Source organism: Rhea americana, unplaced genomic scaffold (genome assembly GCF_003343005.1).
Source record: "Rhea americana isolate MKP2758 unplaced genomic scaffold, rheAme1 scaffold_370, whole genome shotgun sequence".
NCBI classification, from domain to species: Eukaryota; Metazoa; Chordata; class Aves; order Rheiformes; family Rheidae; genus Rhea; species Rhea americana.
Window position 1 is genome coordinate 234,530 of NW_028186502.1, and position 18,665 is coordinate 253,194.

General features: G+C 48.9%; 1 protein-coding gene across 1 annotated transcript in view; it reads left to right on the forward strand.

Annotated features, from left to right (window-relative positions):
• The window catches only part of PRKCB (protein kinase C beta), a 112,581-nt gene that overhangs the window by 675 nt on the left and 93,241 nt on the right, over window positions 1-18,665 (forward strand). Inside the window, exon 2 of the mRNA XM_085312929.1 lies at window positions 58-89. Within this exon, the coding sequence (XP_085169055.1) occupies window positions 58-89 (32 nt within the window). The remainder of the gene's footprint in view (window positions 1-57; window positions 90-18,665) is intronic.

Sequence of the window (18,665 nt, forward strand, 5' to 3'; positions counted from 1 at the left end):
GGGTCCGGCGGCGGTGCCGGTGGCAGGGATGCTCACGCGGTGCCTCTCTCTCCGCAGGGGCTTCGGGAAGCAGGGCTTCCAGTGTCAAGGTGAGTGCTGCGCCGCGGGGGCCGGGGGGGCTTCCCGCTGGGTTGGGACCGCAGCCCTCTCCGGACACTCTCTGGGTCCCTCCAGGGTCGGGGGCCAGCGTCCGTCCGCCGCCTCCTCGGAGCCCGCACCCCCACCCCGTGGCCGGCGTAGAAGGGGCCGCGGGGGAGCGGCGCTGCTGCGGCCGAGGGAGAGGAGTCCGGGCAGCATCCGCACGGGAATCGCCGTGCTCAAACCAGGGAAGCAGCTTAGTCATTTTTGTAACCGACTAAGCARTGGGTCGGTGCTTTTAAGCTAATTGCTGGTCTGGTTTTGTTACTGGAGATAAGTGGTGAAGGCTTTGACTTTGCCTCAAAAAAGGCAAAGTGAAGTTTATCATTTTAGATGTACTTAATATGAAAACGCGTGCTCTAAGGGCAAACGGGGTAGGTGCCYGCGTGGTGTGCAGCCTGGAAGAACTTGAATGGCTTAGTTGTGTTGCTGGGGAAAAGTGAGGCTTTGTAAGAAGATATGTTGCAATAGCTTCTAGGYTATTACAAGCAGAAGTCTTTGGTTTTATTCTGCAAGGGCTTTTTAGGGACTTGCGATGTGCCCTCGTGAAATTGAGATGAGCTAACCTGACCTCAGCTGGGTGCTCAGTACTCTTTGCTGGCCCAACCCTGCAGAGAGCGCGGAGCTCCGCGGGCGTGGGCCTCACCTGCGCCAGGTTAAAGTCTGGGCCCGAGACTGTCAGCGCTGACACCTGTAGTAGCTGGCACTGAAATGCTGCCCTTAAGAGTATTTGGGGCAAGGTTTYGTTTTGGCGGGTAGCCAAATCTCAAGATGAGGCATTTTGCGTGAGAATAAAACTCCTGTGTGACTGTAATATCGCAAGAACAGCTAGTCTTGGCAGACTTCATCTGTATCTGAACCAGAAAACAAGCCCCATTGGATTATAGCGTGGCACAGAATCAGAAGTCGAGCTGTGCGGTGTCGCAGAGAACCCAAGTCTCTAGATGCTCGCTCTGCCCGCGTTGCGCCTGGAATCTGGGGCAGGCGCGGGCACGAGGGTGGTCACCGCGGCCGAGACGCGGCGGTGCTGAGACGCCAGGAGGGACCAGTTCTTGCCTTTGGTGCTCTCAGGAGCATCCCTGCAGATGCTCTTACAGGCAGTAAAAATCCAGCCCAATCRAATCATCTCTGAATCATACAGCTACTCATCCATAGCACTTGCCACCTGCCTTAAGAATATACCTTAAAATACCAAAAGCAAATCCCAACCACCTATCCCAAACCTTCAGCTAAAGGCCTTGGCTGATGGCAAGGAGAGAAAAAGCAGTTATGAAGGCTAAAACATGTCCTACCGGTGTTATTCAAGGTTGTGGTTACCCCAGTACCTGCTGCAGGTGCTGGGGTTTTGTACATGGGCATTTTAATCCTGTTACTCAAGAGCTTTGTGTAGCTTAGGTCTCTTGTTACAGGTCTTCCTGGGTTTATACAGCCATTCATTTCTTGAATTTCTTATGGTACTTGCAGCATCATGCCGGGCACGTTTATACAAATAGCACGTCCCTGAAATTTGAAGTGCACTAGAAAACGCTAGCTGAGATCATCTGCTGGTTGAGCAGGGTTCTCTCCTTCTGTATGATTTCTGATGCTTTGCTCAGTTCTGCCAATAGTGCTCAATATCAGGTAATTTGAGCCTTTTAAAGTTTTTCTTCAAGCCATTAAGAATTATTGTCCAAACCTGTAATTGTGCACATGCCTCAAGGTTTAACTTTAAATGTTTCTAACCAATATTAAATCAGTCTTCCATGTGAGGTCAGTAAATGGGACTCCAGTCTCCGACTTGCTAATGCACTGCAATTGCCCTCCAAAGGTAGAGACCTCTCCCCAGCAATCCTATCCTGTGGTTTCTTGGAGTAGGAGTCCTTAAGAGGCTGAAGTAGCACCAGTAGGATTCCCGTTAGTATGCTGTGCTCAGTGACATTTCCAAAGGTATATAACTAGTCTGTAACATATATTTCTACCTTAAGAAACACTTTCAAAGTTATTCTGGTATTACAAGCATGAAAAGCACATTACTCTGTCTTGCAGTAGCATCCTGAAATTTTGCAGGCTGCAGTACGTAGAATGGACCAGTTTTACCTTGAATGTTTTCCTAAATCAATGAGCTTTTGTGGGTTTTTACATATGTCCCCTTTTGTGAGGTTTTGAGATCTCTGGGCATCAAGCGCTCTTAATAGTGAGACTGCTGTAACTTAGACTGTGGGTGTGATCTTCATTAGCGCGAAAGCATCTTGCAGTTGGTATCCCACGATGGCAGGCACACGGTGTCTCTGTGCAGAATGTTTCCAGGTTAGAAAGTCAAGCATGAGCTATAACTCGCTACTGCGTGCCATCTGCTTTGAAATCACAGCTACCCAAGGAAAGCTCCAGGAGGGGTTTCATTCCTCTTACGGCAGGAGAAAGAAGTAGGAGCGCCAGGCCTGGCGCTGTGCACGGCATCGCTCCTTCTCCCAAAGCTGATCAAGCTGTTAAACTGGGATCCTTTGCAGCGGCTGGTCRTGCTGTCCATGAATCCCATTTCACGAGGCTCCGCTGGCGTCAAACATCAGACRTTCAGGTTGTGCCCTGCGCGTTGTAATGCAACTGCTGTTGCATTTGATTTGATAAATAAATTATATCTACGAAAAATCCTCAGGACTAGCTTTTGTTTAGAGGTTCTGTTTCTTCAACTATCAGTGGCTTACAGTAAGCCTTTTATTGTAGCTTTTAACTTTCCCTTTATTGCATACAGATTCCATTCAACTTTAACAACTTCCCTAACTATTTTATTCTGTTGTTTAGAGGGGGTGCCTGGAAATGCAGCTAAAACCTATGCCTGTCTTATTTCTGAGCTCATTTCTTYTGCCATGTTTGCTTAAGTAGGTTTTCACTTGTGCCCTGATTTCTTTCTAGGACATTTTCACTGATTAACAATCTAATTATCTCATTACTTGTGACTTTCGGCAGGAAGTTTGGAGAAACTGGCTCTTTGTAGCTCGAAATACTAACGGGGTACCACAAATGCCACTTAACTGCTGCTAGTCTCCTTTTCTTTGTATAAATCTTAAAAATTATTGGGCTACTGTGTTAAAGGGAGAAAGCGCTGCTTTGCTGAGCAGCCAGAGGTCTATGCACATGCTGCCCTGAAGATCGGGGCAGGTTCTTGCAGAAGATATAACGTCAATGCGCTGTCAGGCGCAGCAGCGTTAGACTCGGACTTCGCTGGAGTGCTGTGGATGTGCCTGGAGCTGCCAGAAACGTGAACTCGCCTGGGGAGGAAGCTTGACGTGCGCTGGCCGCGCGTCAGCCGGCGAGGCGGATGGGGCTTTCTGGCCGTGTTCTCGTGACCTGGCGTGACGGAGAGGTGTGCAAGCTGGGATGCAGCCTCCCACGTCACGGGGAAAGGGGTATCTGTGTGTTCTGCCCTTCCTCCTTCCCGCATTTTGAGGTCCATCTGCCTGATACCTTTGCCAGGGAGAATGTGAAGAGGGAGAGAAGCATCTTGTTATCAGCAGGCTGTCGTGGAAGGATGAGGTGCGGCCTTTAAGTTACAGCTTCGCTGTCTCGTTTCTCCTAAGCGTTGCTTTAAGAATGATAAAGGAGAACAGACTAGTTTGAAAGCCCGAGAGAATGGCATTCTTGCCTCTCATTCTCCGAATGTGCAGATTCTGGGCACTGAGCGCTCTCCCTGTCCTTTCCGCTAATATTTGCTACGTGCCATCCTCGGGATATCTTTCTCCTGTTGTCCATACAGCTCTTGTCACCTTGCTGATGCTGCAGATCAAGGTATTGGTTGCATTACAGGTTTTGTGATGAGGGTGCATGCATGAGAACCAAATTAACTTAGCCTGGAATCGCCATCAGAGCTGCTGGGCTGCGTTTTCACTTTAGGAATTTGGGAGGAGCAGGGAAGAAATGCTCACCTAGAGGTGAGGAGCCATGTAATGTGATTCTCACTGAAGAGCAAAAAATAACTTGCATCTGTTACTGTTTTCACATGTGCAGAGCGATTAGAAAAGATCTTGGAAAGATGATTTTGGTTCCTTAGGGGACAGAAGAAGAGAAAAGCATCATTTAATACCAGATGCTTAGATCTTGTGCAGTAACTTTTCTGGGAAAAATGTTTACCTCCTATCCCTAGTTACAACTGGGTAAGCAAAGACACTCTTCAAACATTTCTTTCTAAACCTCATACAAAAATATACTTTCCTTTTCCAAGTTTTTTCCTCCTCTCCAAATCCAGTGTACTCATTCCTTTTGTGCTTTCATTTCAACATTTGATACAAAAACTAAGCAGCTAGAGAAAGTCAGGCAGAAAGTCAGACTTAGGTTTTAAGCCAGTGTTTCTCTCGCTATCTGCCTTCACAACCCACCCTTCCTTCCCCCCATCTCTGCTGCCCTCCAGGCGGAAGTGAAACCCGTAGCAGTTCTGGTCTCTTCAGTTGCAGCTCATGCTGATGCTGGGTTGTTTTGTTTGTCGCCATTAGCTCCATGCAGGCTTTCAATGTGCCTCTTTATTGACTGTATTAAGCAAGTGAGAAACAAAAGCAAAACAGACTCCAATCATTCAGAGTCGCCTCAAACCCAGTAATTTAGTGTCAACATATTATGCACACTAGAGAAATGTTAGTGTTCAAATAGACTAATTAAAAATGTTACTGCAATTACTTTTGCAACACAAATGATGCTAATTATGTAATGCTGCAGAAATTGGAAACATAATTTTGGAGAGTTTTTGTGTGCCTTGCAGTGGTAATACAATCCTCGGTGTTCTTGCGGTGAAGCCTCTGGGCACAAGGAACCTGAATCTTTGGCTGCCAGTGGTAGTGCTTTTGAGCAGGTAGAAATAGAAAGGGGAAGTCGGGCTGGTCCCCTGCTCACTGCACCAGATGGCCTGTGGTTGTGCTGAATTATGAATAAAAAGAGAGCTGACGGGGAAAACGGGAAGATGTATCCCTCTACGTTTTGGTCAAATGGTAAAGTTTCCTTCAAAAACTGGTTTTGAAGCCTGTACCCTGCGATTCTTTCCTGACTGCTGCTCTTTCCTGCTCTAATCCTAGCAATTCAGAAAAGCAACTGAGGAAGGAGGTATGTTCTGGAAGGAAATCTGAAATTGCAGCAGCCTTTTGCTGTGTGGGGTCTGTGGCTATCAGGTTCAGCAGGGATCACTTGATATGTTGAGCGCTATTAGTATCTCCTTACAGTGTGGAACAGTCCAGTTAAGTTTCTTGGTGGAAATGGTTTCTCTTTCCCTTCCCCTTTAGCTTGGTGGATTTTTTTTTTTCTTATCTCCTATGATAGCTGCCATGCTAAAAAGATCTTAGACGTCGATAACTGAGTGGTCTGCTTCCTTCCCTTGGCACGCGCTGCTGGCCGCTGTCAGAAGTAGGAAGCTGGGAGAAGTGAGTTTCTGGGTGGCCCCGCGCGGGGCTCTCGCGCCGCGGGGCAGCGGGCGCCGAGTCTCGCTGCTCCCTGTCGTTTGTGGCTCCCTTGCAGACTCTAAACCGTCCCAATGGCTGAGCCTCTGTGATTATTATTCTCAAGTTATTGAGCCTTCCAGGGAAATTTCGTGCCGGGGCTGTCCCCGAGGAGACCTTTGAGCAGAGATACAGGCTTTTCTGGAGGTACGCTGGTTGAGAGTAGRGCCGTTGGAAGTTGCATGCAATCCTACAAATGCTTATTGCGCCCTGGGCTCCTGGAAGGGTGCAGGGCATCCTTACGCGAGCAGTAAGCCTGTGTTCCTGCTTCTCCAGCTCAGGGCACTGCGTGAAGGGGGCCAGGCACCCGGGTGGCGGCCGTGAGCGCACGGCAGGCTGGCTGGGGCGGCGGCTGCATCCTTGCTCCAGAGCCAGAGCTGACTGCTGCGGTAGCCAGGCCCGGAGCGATCGCTCTTCCAAACACGTGCTAGAACATGGTCACGCTTGTATTCTCCGTGCGGTTTTGCACCTAGTAGTCCTAGTAGGAGCGGGTGCATCTGCACCGCAGCGAGTGACAAGGCTTCGGATCGTGTTTTAAACTAGCTGGGGTGGCTGCTGGAGGCTGTGCCAGCGCCCTGCGGGCACCGTGCTGCCCAGCTCGCGCTCCGCGACCCTCTGCGCGGCAGATCTCGTCCTGCCTACCTTGGCCCTCGCCTTTGCAGTCTGATTTGTGGCTGCACGTTTGCCTGTCTCGGCTCTGGTGGAAGGTGCTGGGGCTGCAAAACAGAACAAGCCCATGCCTATTTGGTTTCTAGTGCAAAACAGGAGATGGGTTTGGATCTCTTAAAATCTGGCCTGAATTCTGTTAACTTACTGGGGTTTATCTAGAAACTCAGGCTAGAGGAGTTCCACTTGCCCGTCTGGTGTGTCGCTGTCCTTCCCCTAACTGGCCAGCACAGCTCATCATTCCTTTAAGTTCATTTGAAAATGAAAAAAAACAAATCTGTAAAAATGCTTGGAACAGTTACCAATGCTATCCTGTCCTCCTTTGGATTTATCAGCAAGTAAGTCGCATGATCACCGTGACTAAGAAATTCACTTCTAACTGTGCCCCTAATATAGTTCAGGGCAGAACTACTTGGAACTTAAAAAGTGTACAATCAGAAGGGAAATGTTAAAGCACTGTTTTCTGTTCTGATTTGAATGTGTGTGGTAAAAGAAGGGATACGATGGTGGGTGGGATGGGATTTTGCCCAGGAGAAATGTTTGGGTGGATTTTTCCTGCAAAAGCCAGCTGTGCAGAGGATTAGTGCTGCACATTAACATAAACAGAGCTCTGGACCTGCGAGAGTCTGGCCGTGGGCTGGTAGCTTTTCTATGCGTGTGATAAGGCTCCAGCATGAAGGACAACGCAGAACAGCAATGGAGGATGTTTGAAGTGCTGCGCGATTAATTCCTCTAGTCTCACTTCATGAATCACTATTCTGAAAGTCCATAAATTAGAGCCATTTAGAAAAGGTGAGTAACAAGCTCTCTGTAGGAGAGGCGTAACTGTAGGTCTTCTGGGCAGTGTGTTCCTCGGTTTGTTCGAGGTTTGCAAATATGAGGCAGACTTGCACAGGGCTTGCTCCTAAAGGCAAGAAACATAGCCATAAAAGCCGGACTGCTTGCACAGTGATCCTGGGTGCTGCCTTAGGTTTCCGCTGTGATGGTTTTGTGTTGTCCTGCGTGTTGCAGTCTCCAGTATCCCTCACGTTGCCTATGGCTGGTGTGCTCCTTGTCTCTGATTGCAAGGCAAAGGGAAGAGTGGGGAGAGAGCATGAAGTGCTCCGCAGACCCGTGACATTCTGCAGAGGACGTTACAATAAACAAAGTGAGGCAGATCACTGGTTCGTCCTGCATGTCGGCATAATCCCACACCTCGAATGTTAGCGGAAACTGTTGCAGGAGCCAAAGCTACTGTGCTCCTCGGGGTGGGAACCTTGCAGTGACTCCCCAGAATTCGAGTATTGCATTGAAACGTTGTATCCAAACAGGAATGGGCCTAGGGTGTCTAGGCACAAGTGCAGTAAGAAATGAGGACTGTCCCTTAGGGTTCACCATTCCCGCTGGGAAGGGGGGTACCTGTGGGCTGCCTTCCTCCTCCCGCCTCCCCTGCCTGCAAGCTGTGGGAGTGATTTGCTGCAGGGGAGGCAGGAAAGAGCGTGTCGGCTGGAGACCGCTTTCCCCATCCCACGATGTGCCCAGCCGGGGATTGCTGCGGTGTGGGTAGGAGTCCCCTGGGTAAAGCAGCTGGGCGGCAGGCGGGGGGGAGCGGCGAGATTACCGGCAGAGATGTAAGGTGGATTCGGAAAATGTCGTTGTCCTCCAAACAAGGACCCAACGAAGGAAGACGAAAATCTGCCCAAAGCTGTTCGATCCCGGTGGAGCTAACGTTAGGGAGTATTTCCCCATTGCTGGGACCGTTGTCGATGCACCCAGGACAGAAAGTGCTTTTGGGGAGACGTGAATGCGGCCGGCCCCGTCCTGCCGGGCTGGAGCAGCCACCAGCGCGGAATCAGTTTTCCACAAAAGCTGTGGAAGGGATGGGGGGAGGAAGAAAGCGTCAGTTGTGCGGCGCTCTGCAGCAGCCAAGTTCTTTGAATTCAACAGAAGCAATTCCCACGAGTAGCTCCTCTGGCTGCAGCTCTGCCCGGGAAGGCAGCGTTCCCGGCCGGCGAGCCGTGCTCTGCTCGCCGTCGCACCCCCGGGCTCCCCAGGCACCACGCGGAGGAGCAGCCGGGGGGGGGGGCTCTCCCCGGGGGGCTTAGCCGGCCCACTCCGTCGTGTCTCGTCCCAAGGAGCCGAGCCCTGATGGGCAGCAAGCAGCTTAGACTGCAGCAAGCTACTGCCGCAGTTCCCAGCAGTGCCTGTCGAGAGCTATCGGGGGAGCTGGATCAAAGCTGGCTCGCCTGCGCTGGGAGCCCGRGTGCTTGCTCCTCGTGCAGGATCCGCGTTGTGCAAGTGGTCAGGACGTGACTGAGATCGCTGGAGAGGTGACTCCAGCCAAGGAGCTTTCTCCTGTTTTGAGGCCAGCTATTGGCTTGGGTCCTGGTGGGGGTCAGTGCCACGCACCGTGAGATGCCATTGCCTCCCAAAACAGCTTCTGTCCCCTAAGAGATATTTCTGCAGGTTTGTAACCCAGGGTGCCCGTCAGGAGAAGGGGAGAATGAGCAAACCCCTTTGCTTTCTCAGAGGAGCAGCAGGATGCCTGGCACTGGAGAGGGGTGCAGGCCTGTGTGCGCTCCAGCTGCAGCGGCTGATGTGGGGCCCGCCCCGAGCAGAGGGGCCTCTCCATGGTTAGTGACTCTTGTTGGAACTCCATCCTCTCTTTTCGGTTGTCTCGGTATAGGCTGTGCGTGGTTTATTAGTCCTGCTGTTAGACCAGCCTCCGCTGGAAAAATAAAATAAACAAAAATGTTCTCCTGACAAGCAGGCCACCTGAATTCTGTATAATTAAATAAACTGATAACTTGAAAGCAGTAGTCCGTCTTTTYCTTTTGAGGATTATTTAACTGTTAGTAGATATGGGAGGAGGCAAGACCAGTCCTTGTTTGGGGGRGGGAATCATACTTCCTACAGTAACTCAACTTGCACCATTGCTTCCAACAACGGGTCCTGTTTCTCTTTAAAAGGAAATGCATTTTGTGAAGCCATGGCAGATGTATTCTTGCAGCTCCACTGTGCAGATTAAGCCGTACGCTGCCAGTATTCTTCAGCTTAGGATCTGCTGGCAGCGATGGGTATTGTCTGTTGGCTGCATGCTGATCTGCAATGCATAAATCACTTCAGGACCGTTCCCCTGCAGCTGCCTCAGCTGCAGTTTAATGCTCGGTGCAAAGTGGAATAGGGCTCGTGGTCTTCCTGAGGAGAGGATACTCTTCCTTGTGCTATGGAAGCCGGTTACTTTCTGTTCTTTTTTACAAAGTGCCTCTTTCTGGTAGCTTTCCAAAGCTTGGCAGACCTGGAGTATAACAATAGTTGCTCYCCTGTTAAGTGTTGATAAATGCTATTAACTAAGACATGATTCTTTCCTTGCTGCTGCTCCTGCATACTTCAGCTGCCTGCACAGTATATCTGCTGGCATATGTTAGCTGAGAGAGGGTTACTCGCAAGCTGATGTGGATGGCATGCACAGTCAGAAACCGCGTATGTTATCTGGCCAGTTYTGTGGCTCACAGTTGACCTGAGGCGTAGTTGTGGCTCTGCTCAGACTGTTTGCTTTTGAGGGATTTGGGCTGACTTCCTCAGCTGCTTATAGCTGCCCTGCTTCTCCCATCATGTAGAAAAAGCAGCTCTAACGAGTGTTCTGGGGTGAACACTTGTAACCTTATTAACCTCTCCTTTTTGGAATTTAATTTCTGCGAGCACATGTGCCACCATGGCTAAATTCTTCCTGCCACAGCTGAGGTGCATCAAGCRTTGAGTATCTAATGCATGTGAGCTACATATTTTCATTTTAAATAATTTGCTTCCATTCTTAAATCTTGCTTTTGTGCCAGATTTATGCATCTTGTTTAAATACTACAAGCAGAATATACTCACTGCTAATCCTAGCTGTACAAGGAGTGCTACCAAAAGACCCAACAGTAATAAGCTATAGTGCGTGCAAGTTACTGGACTCGTTAATAGTGCATTACAGCACGCTTCCAGTTGTGTTGACCCTTGTGCATCCAGTTAAATCYGCACTTTTCCAGAGTGACTGTTTGAACTTTTCTGTTTGGGTGGAAGTGCCAAGTCTTCAAAAAAATCTTCTCAGCAAGAAAATTGTACTAACTCCAAGCAGGATTCGCTCAAGAGGTGAATTCTGGGGTGCTGGGGTAAATAGCAAAGCAGGGGGAAACYAGGGGCTCTGCAGGTAAGTGGTGGGAGCAGCTGGGCTGGAGCAGGGCTCACCCGAGATGTGGGCAGAGATCACAAGGTGAGTTCAGGCAAGCGCGTGTGCTCCCTTGAGGGGAATGGAAGTAGAGCTGTCCCAAGCAACTAGCTGTTTGCTATCGCTTGGGCATCGTATCTAAAATYCTTGGCTTTCCATAGTCCTGACTCTTGATATGATGTGCCTAAATTTGGTACGTAGTCAGCAATAGGCTAATAAGGATTCTAGCACCTCGATCACAGCCTTCAAACACTCCTCTTCCTCCTCATCCATGATGTTGGTGTGTTTTAGCTGATCATGCTGGTGGATTCCTTGTCAGCTCGTGTTGCCATGTGAAGTGGTGTCACAGTGATAGTTTCACCTTTAGAGGGAACAGCTAAATACCTTTATTCTGATGGCCTGAACAGCAAGCACATTTAATAGTTGATCAGCTTTGCACATGAGCAAATGCATTTTCATGATTTCCAATTATAGAAGAGTGAAAAAGAGAGGTTGTGAAGAGAAGTGAAAGTCTTCCTGGTGTTGTGAATGGCTTAATGTAACTTTGTTCGATGACAAAGCTATGAAGTCAGGGGAGTCGGTACTAACGTTGTTTTATAATATCAGAAAGAAGCTGGAGTGAGGGGGAAGTGGCCCACGAATTTAATTTGCATCACTGAGTGGATTAGCTCCTGACGCAGTGCAAAGTCATTATTTTCCACGTCTCAAGATCTGTTGCCTTTACGAGTGCAGTGGTTTGGAGAGAGGCTGATTCAGAGATCGTTACGTCTGGGTGTTTTACTTGGCAGGGACCGTTACACTAGCCTTGTAAGCAAAATGATGGTGCTTATCCAGGCCGTTAATGTCGTGCTTACCCTGAAGAGGCAGAGGGATTTTTTTTTTTTTTTAGTTCTTTTTTTTCTTTGCATCCATCACACTAAATACTACACCTTGGTTTGGGAGCAAAGATTTAGAAATGCTCTTGCCATTAACCTGGCCAAGACGAGAAGGATAAACAGAGCAATCAAAATGGCACAACCTGCGTCCCCGGACTCTCCTGGGAGAGATGCACGTGTCTTTCCCACCAGAAACCAGAGAGCGCAGCTGCAGTCGCGCCAGCGCGCTTTCGGGACGGGCGGCGTGGTCCCGGCGAAGCCTCGGGTCCGGGGGTGCGGTGCCTGAGCCGCTGCCGCCGCCTCTCCGGCGGTCGCTGTCCCTCTGGTGCCTTCAGGCTAAGCCAGCGTATTGTCCCCTTTCTCGTACTGATGGAAGATTTATGCACAGCTTGAAATAATCCTCCGAACTGTTATTTATAGACTGGTGTCGAGCTCCAGAAGCCGTTTTTACTGTGGAACAACCTTTGCTGTGTCGTCATTATTGAGATTAACTTTGTTACAAGCTTAATTTTATCCTCGCCTGCTTCAACCTTTGCATGGGCTTCTTCGCGAAAACAGCTTTTAAGAGAAAGATTATCAACAGCTCTATGTTCGGTTAGTTTCTGAAGAGTTTGATGGAATAACTGGCTTTTTCTGGGCTGGTCAAAGCTAAGTGGTCTCTCCTGTGATAGCTGTAATTGGAAGTGGAGAGGTTTTTTGAGGATCGTAGAGCTCATAAGAGGAGACAACGCTGTGCGAGGGGTGTAAAGGACCAGATCATCCTCAGGTTTTCCCTCACAATGTACCACAGAAGTTTCTGCTGCTTTTCTGCTTCTTCTCTAGAAATTGGTGTAAAACAGATCTAATTCATGTTTGTGTGGTCATGTGTCTAAATGCCATCTCCAATAGTTCAGTCTATTAACTTCCAATTTTGTTTTATTTGTTAGCCTTGGCCTTAGAGCCAAAGTCTTCTGGAAACAAGGCTTCTAGGTCTCTAACAGTAGTAAGTTATTCTTGTGAGTAAAGCAGTGATGCTCATGGCAGCTGAGCTCACTTTGAGGGTAGTTTCTGGGCGCTTTCCCTGCCTCAGACATCAGTGTCCACCTCTGTGGCCTGGCAGCTCCTCCTGTGAGCCATCCACTACAGGTTGGCACTTCTTTGTCCCAGAAGTCTTCTACCATCATGTTATCTCCTTTAGATAAAATGCAACCTGGGGATGTGACCTTGAGTCACAGAGAAAGCTGGTTTCCTGCCACAGCTCCAACATCCTCAAGGGACTGTTTAGTGGAAGGAGAGCACTTCTGCTGGAATAAGTAAAGTTCTTGCTTTTGGGCATCTTGCTGTCAAGTTTGCTGTGGCTGCATCTCATCTTCCAAGTCTTTCCAGTCCCCTGGTGCTGCTCCTTGTCACCGTGCAGTAGGGTAAGCTGAAGGATGCACGTCAGCCTGGGGAGCAGGTGCCTTGAGGACTGACCCTGATGGCTGTGAGTGTAAGGGCAGCTGGCAAAAGGAAAGCAGAAATGGAGAACCTGGCAGGAAGGGACTGTGTCGTTGGCTTCCYCTGCCCTTTGAGGAAGGAAGGGGCTTGCTGACCGGGTGACTCTGCTTTAGGGCCAGCAGTGGCCTGGAGGCGATGCAGAGGGCTGGGGAATTGGTCACTCTTCTCAGGGTGGATGAGTGAGGTGGCACCCTGGCCCTCTGCGGAGAAGGGTTGGAGGGCACCCTAAGGGAGTGAGGGCGGACGTGCTGGCAGTGCCTGGGTGGGATGTGCTGGGGTGCGGTTGGCTGGGCACCATTTCCGAGGGCACCCTGTGTAGGGCTGGGGGAGCAGGCTGGTGCAGAAGTGCCTCGGACCTGCTGCGAAGTCTAGGYGGAGGGATGGGCTGTGCGGGGAGCAGGCAGCCCTGCACTGGGAAGAGGTGTCTGCTCTGTCCATGACCTCCTCAGGGCATTTGGGGAAAGCTGAAGATGGTGGGATACTGTTAGAGAGGTGTCTTTGAACTTCCACTTTTGTGTCACATAGCGAAGGGCTGCAGTGGGAGGTACCAAGGGTGTTGGTCCCTGTTACCTCTGTGTCCTGGCCACCTGGACACCATCACTGGGTAGAGCATGGGCAAATCTACAGCCATGTGCAGAGGTAAAAGCATGTCTTCAGTGACCTAGTGTCTCCTAGGGCTTTGAGGTGGAAAAAGTCTCACTTATTGGGTCATTTAGAAACTCTGAATCTGAGGTTTTGGCAAGAGGGAAGGCTTTAATTAGCAGCTGCTCAGTAGGGCTGCTATTAGATCTTCAGAGTAAGATGCTGCTGGACTGGAAAAAATGTAACAATAGCTCATTTGCTTGGGAAACCATTATGGTGATTTGCATTTGTGTTGAGTACTAAATCCTTGTAGACATTTAATCTTTCTAAAGTAACTTCARACTGTACAGTTCAAATTTCTTCCTTACCTGAACTATATGAATATCTGTCTTAAAGCCAAACAGTTTAGAGTTTGAGTTCTTTCATGTTTTGCTTTTCTAACCCTGCTGTAACAGAAGAGAACACTTGTCTGCTGGTTGTGGACAAGAACTGTCATCAAATACTGTGTGAGAAATGGTTTGCTTTTCTTAACATTGCAGCAGAATTAAATTCTCCCTTAGTAGGTATCTAAAAGGAATTTTTTTTTGTCTAGTAGCAGTCCCTTTGTTGAGCTGAATGCTCAGACATGTATTTGCATGGGAGGCTTTGCAGCACGTTYTCTGAATCTGAGTTCTGCTGGTGCTTGAAAATAAGTCACTTAGAAACAAAAGTTTGGAGAATGTTTCAGCTTCTGTTGTCAACTTGCCCAAGCTGATGCTGAGCACCACCAGCACAGAAAGAGAGAGCGCCTCTGTAACTGACCTTGGCCTGGGTGTTGCTCCAGGCTTTCCGCATCGCCCAACAGATGAGGACAGCCGCTGGACTCTCACACGTTCGGTAGCTGAAGGCCGTTGCTCTGTCACCAGCGGTTTACATGAGAACGGGTGGTTGTAGGACAGAACTGGCTGCCTCTGCAGCACGGTGTTGCCCGCTCCTCAGCAGGACTCGGCAGAGGGGTGGCAGGCGCGTCTGAGGACTCTGCTAGGATGGGCTTCCAAGAGCCTGAGGCTGGCTTTTCTCRTGACAAACTCTTCACCTTGCTTGGGAAACTTTCTGAAGGGATCTTTCTAATCTATATCACTCCCCCAGCCCCTTGAATATCTGCTAAAGCTTAGCTGAAAGTGGTTGCAATTCCCGTCCCAAATGCAAGTTAAATCTCCAGCCATTTTGTCTCACAGTGTGGCAGACTTTAGAAGACAAAGTTCGTTTTACCTTCAGCAGGGCTACAATTTGGCCCACATAACAAGATTACTAGGCAAGATATTTATATATTAGATCTGTCTTAGCCATTTCCCCAGGCTGGTATGGGAATCATTCCCTTGTGTGGGTAGGAAGAACGGGAAAATAGCTGTGTGACATAACGTGCTGACTATCCCCCCTTGACATTAGAGGGGAAAGTACATCTTGAGCAGCGTGGGGCAGAGCTGGAGGATAGCCCTGCCTCCTGGAGCGGTGACTGAGCAGGAACAGAAACCAGAGCAAAGCGTCCCTGGCCGCCGACTCCTCCTGCAGGTGTTGCTGATGGTTCAAAGATACAGACAAGTTTCTTTTCAAAACTAACTCCCCCAGTTCTGGGCTTTGGAAACTTTGAAGAAACTTATTTTCTCTAGTGTTACTATTAACTGAGTCCAAGAGGATGAGAATAAGTGAACTGCTGCGAAGGGCAGACTGACTCACTTTCTAGTTCTCCTGTAAATTTCCATTTAAGTTTCAGTTTAAGCTCAGGTATGAAGGGAGTGAAAGCTAGTAATTTATGACAAAAACTTCTATTTTAGATCACTGTAGAAGAACTCCCTTTCTAATTGCAGAAATTATAAGGCTGCAATTCTTGTAAGGAATACTGAATCCAATAGTTACCTATGAATTGCCTTTCAGATACTTTACTTTAAAGCCAGCAAAATGAACTTTATACAACATAGCTTGAGTTTTGGTGTCTTGAGGCTACTCATCATTTAACTGTGCTACCAACCTTACCTGAAGTCTGCACAGACTTGCATAAACAAGGAGCGCTCTGGGTGTCTCGTAGGCTGAGCAGTTGCCATCTTCTGCTTTTGGGCCTTGCTGTCACTAGCTTCATTTGATGGCCTCTAGCTCTTGTATTGGAAGAGACAGTAAGCTACCAATCCTCATTGCCCCCTTCCCAGTAGGCATGGTTTTGTAGGCTTTATCTTGGACTCCCTAAGTTTTCCTTCCTTCATGTTGAAGGGTTCTGCCCACTCGGTAATTCCCCATGTGCTATTTCATATCTTTGATTACTTTTTTTCCCCTTTTCTGGACCTTTTCCAGGTCTCAGACCGTAAAGATTTGAATGGAGTACTCCTTTCTCCAAACTTGATTGGTAATGCATCCCTCCGTTCACCCTCTGCACGTTGCTGTAACCCTGCGAACACGCTATGTCTGGCAGCAATTGGGGGCCACTTCCTAGCTCTGGGGTATACCAACTTATCTTATTCCTGAATCTGGTGCCTTGGTTGCTGTGTGCTTCAAACTGTACAGTTCTGCTGCAAGTTCCTCCCTTATCACAGGCTGATTGGGTGTAATTTTTCTTCCACCATGTCAGAGTGAAACAAAAATACTTCTTTAAAAAGCAAGAGGAAAATCATGTGAATAACTAGTGGTATGTCAGCATTTAGAGATGGTTCAAAATAATGTGGTTGATCTGGTAACTTCTGAAGGGGRAAGCAAAGGGTTGTGAGGTGGGAGATGGTTTTACCCTCCTTGACCAAGCACTGGAATGCCTGGAAAACCTGAGATGGTGGTGTTGATGGTTAGTGAAAAAAGCATCGGGGGAGAGGGCATGGAGAACTGTGCTCCTTTCCGCATGTGGCTTCCATGGAGCCAGCAAACAYGCTAACTGGTTGGTTGGCAGCAGGTGCAGAACGTGTTCCCCATGGCATCTCATAGCCTCCTGCTTATGGGCACGGTCCTCATAMCTTTGAGTCTGGAGGCAGTCTTCCTGCTGGGCCAGATGGACTTCTGCAGAAGCAGAGCAAGCTTGGGTGCAGATACAGAATCTCCTGATGAGAAAAATGCAGATGGGTGAGTGACAGAGGTCCTGATGTGACTGGTCCTGCCCAGCTCTGCCTGCGCCTCTGTTCTCCTCAGGCTAGCAGGTTCTGYGCAGGGCTGAACTGCTTGCTGCTCAGCGCCGCTCCCAAGGGCAGCGATGTGCCACATGTCTGCTCAGATGTCTGACTGGATTTTACAGTGCTGCTGATGAGGGATCCTCTGCTTCCTCAGAGATGTCTGGTTGCCTGAGTAGCCATCACCCTCCTTGGAGGAGAATCCCTTCTTGAAACCARCTGGCAGCAATGTTTGTCCTTTGCTGACCCCCTTGCTCACTGTAGGATGCCTGAAGTGCGCCTGTCCAGGGGCACTTCCAGCTGGGAGGTATCCACCGCTTTCAGAGCRGTCCTTGCATCTGCACACTGCATCTCTGCCTTGCGTGTGAACACACATGGCAGAATGGCTCCCAGGCTCTGAGGACGGTGCGTGCTCGAAGGTCTTCTCGGTGGTGTCCCGCACTGCAGCAGGCATACCTCCTCAGCTGCGTGCGTGCTCCCTGGTGCTGCTCTTGGAGGGTGAGGTGTGTGGAGCAGCGGGTTTTGTCCGAAAACAGAGCACTCGCTGTGTGGCGGCAGTGCCCCTTCTCTTGCACATCTTGCACTCGGGGTGGGAGACGCTTGTGACTGTGCAAGCCACATCTTTGGAGCAAGAAGGGCCCTCTCCTCYTGTAAGAGTACCCGTTATCCTGGTGTGGTTGCTGAAGGCAGGCTCCCGGCACGGTGAAGCTAGCACCCCTCAGCAACAAAAAGTGGAGTACATGTTTTTTCTCTCTACAGAAACTAACCCCTTGAGTATGCTTTTGAGGCTTATGTTCTTAGGCAGTGGGCTTTTTTGCTTTCATAATTTCTTCTGCAGCCACCTGCGTTTTAATAAGGGGGCCATGCAGGGTTCAGAGCTCTTGCAGTGCGGTGCTGCTGCGAAGCTGGATAGAAAACGCTCCAYTGTTTAATGAACCTGTGGGATGGAAACGTAACCATCCATGCCAAGGCAGCGTGTGCCCTAAATTAGAGCTGCAGCATGCTGCAATGGGTCCATATGGAGACTCCTAAAATAATAGCTGTCAGCTCACTGCTGAGTTGTATGGGGTGCTAAAGCTTTTGGCTTTAGGAATGACAGTTAGCAATTGAAAAATGCTGATAGTCTCTAGCCAGACCTGAAGTGTGTATATCTTTATTCCACAGGGCTTTGCTTCGAGACGGTCACTTTCAAGACCGTGAACTTCTAATTATCAGCATATCCCTTGATTTTTCTTTTTCTTTTTTGAGGAGTTATTACCCATCCATTATTAATAAGGCCAAAACTGAACCCTCAGGAGGGCTAGATCAAACTGTTTATTTTAACACTGATTATCACAAAATTCTGGGGCTAGTAAAAGACCCCCAAAACATAGAAGAGTTCACAAGTGTGTGCCTATGTGCTGGAAACTGGAGCAGTGGCTGCCTAATTGTATGCTTTTTTGGTGATGGAGGTGTGTAAATGGACCCCTGGTGTCTGTATTTAAATTTCTGTTTATTGCCTATCGATTCTGATGAATCTTTCCTCTAATAAATGAGGGCTGATGAATGCCTAATAAAGGAGCCATATCTCATCTTCCCATCGCTTTAGAGTCCATTGGGTTCATAATTGCTCTGCAGTGGCCTTCTGGAGTCTGCCACCTATTAGGACAGCTGTTCCCRTTTGGTTGGGTTATTACACATTCAGCTCTTGTCCTGTTTAGGTTCTGTTTGGTGTCCGGGCCCTGCTGTATACGAGCTGCCAAGCTATTACACAGAAATGAGCAGCTTAATCGAGAAGGCATGTGGCTCGGCRCTGCTGATCGCGCCGCCGGCCCTGCAGCGGGGTGGGATGAGCCTGTGACAACGGGAACATCTGTATTGCTGCATGTGCCGCTGGCAGCGGGGCATGTACATGAGATACCCTAACAAACTCGTATTCACATAGCTGGGAAAGTGATGGTTTGAGATGCCTGAAAATCACGCTTTTTGCTTTGTTTGTTACTTAAATTGTTGTTCTCTGGGCATGTGGCTAGTAGTCCCTTCTTTAAAGCAGAGGTGGGAAGAGGTATGGTGGGAGACCCACGCAGCTGCCGGACAGTGAGTGCTTGTGTGTAGCAGGAGTTGCCTGTTACCTGTTTTTGTTTTTTTTTTTTTTTTTTTTTTTTTTTTTTTTTTTTTTTTTTTT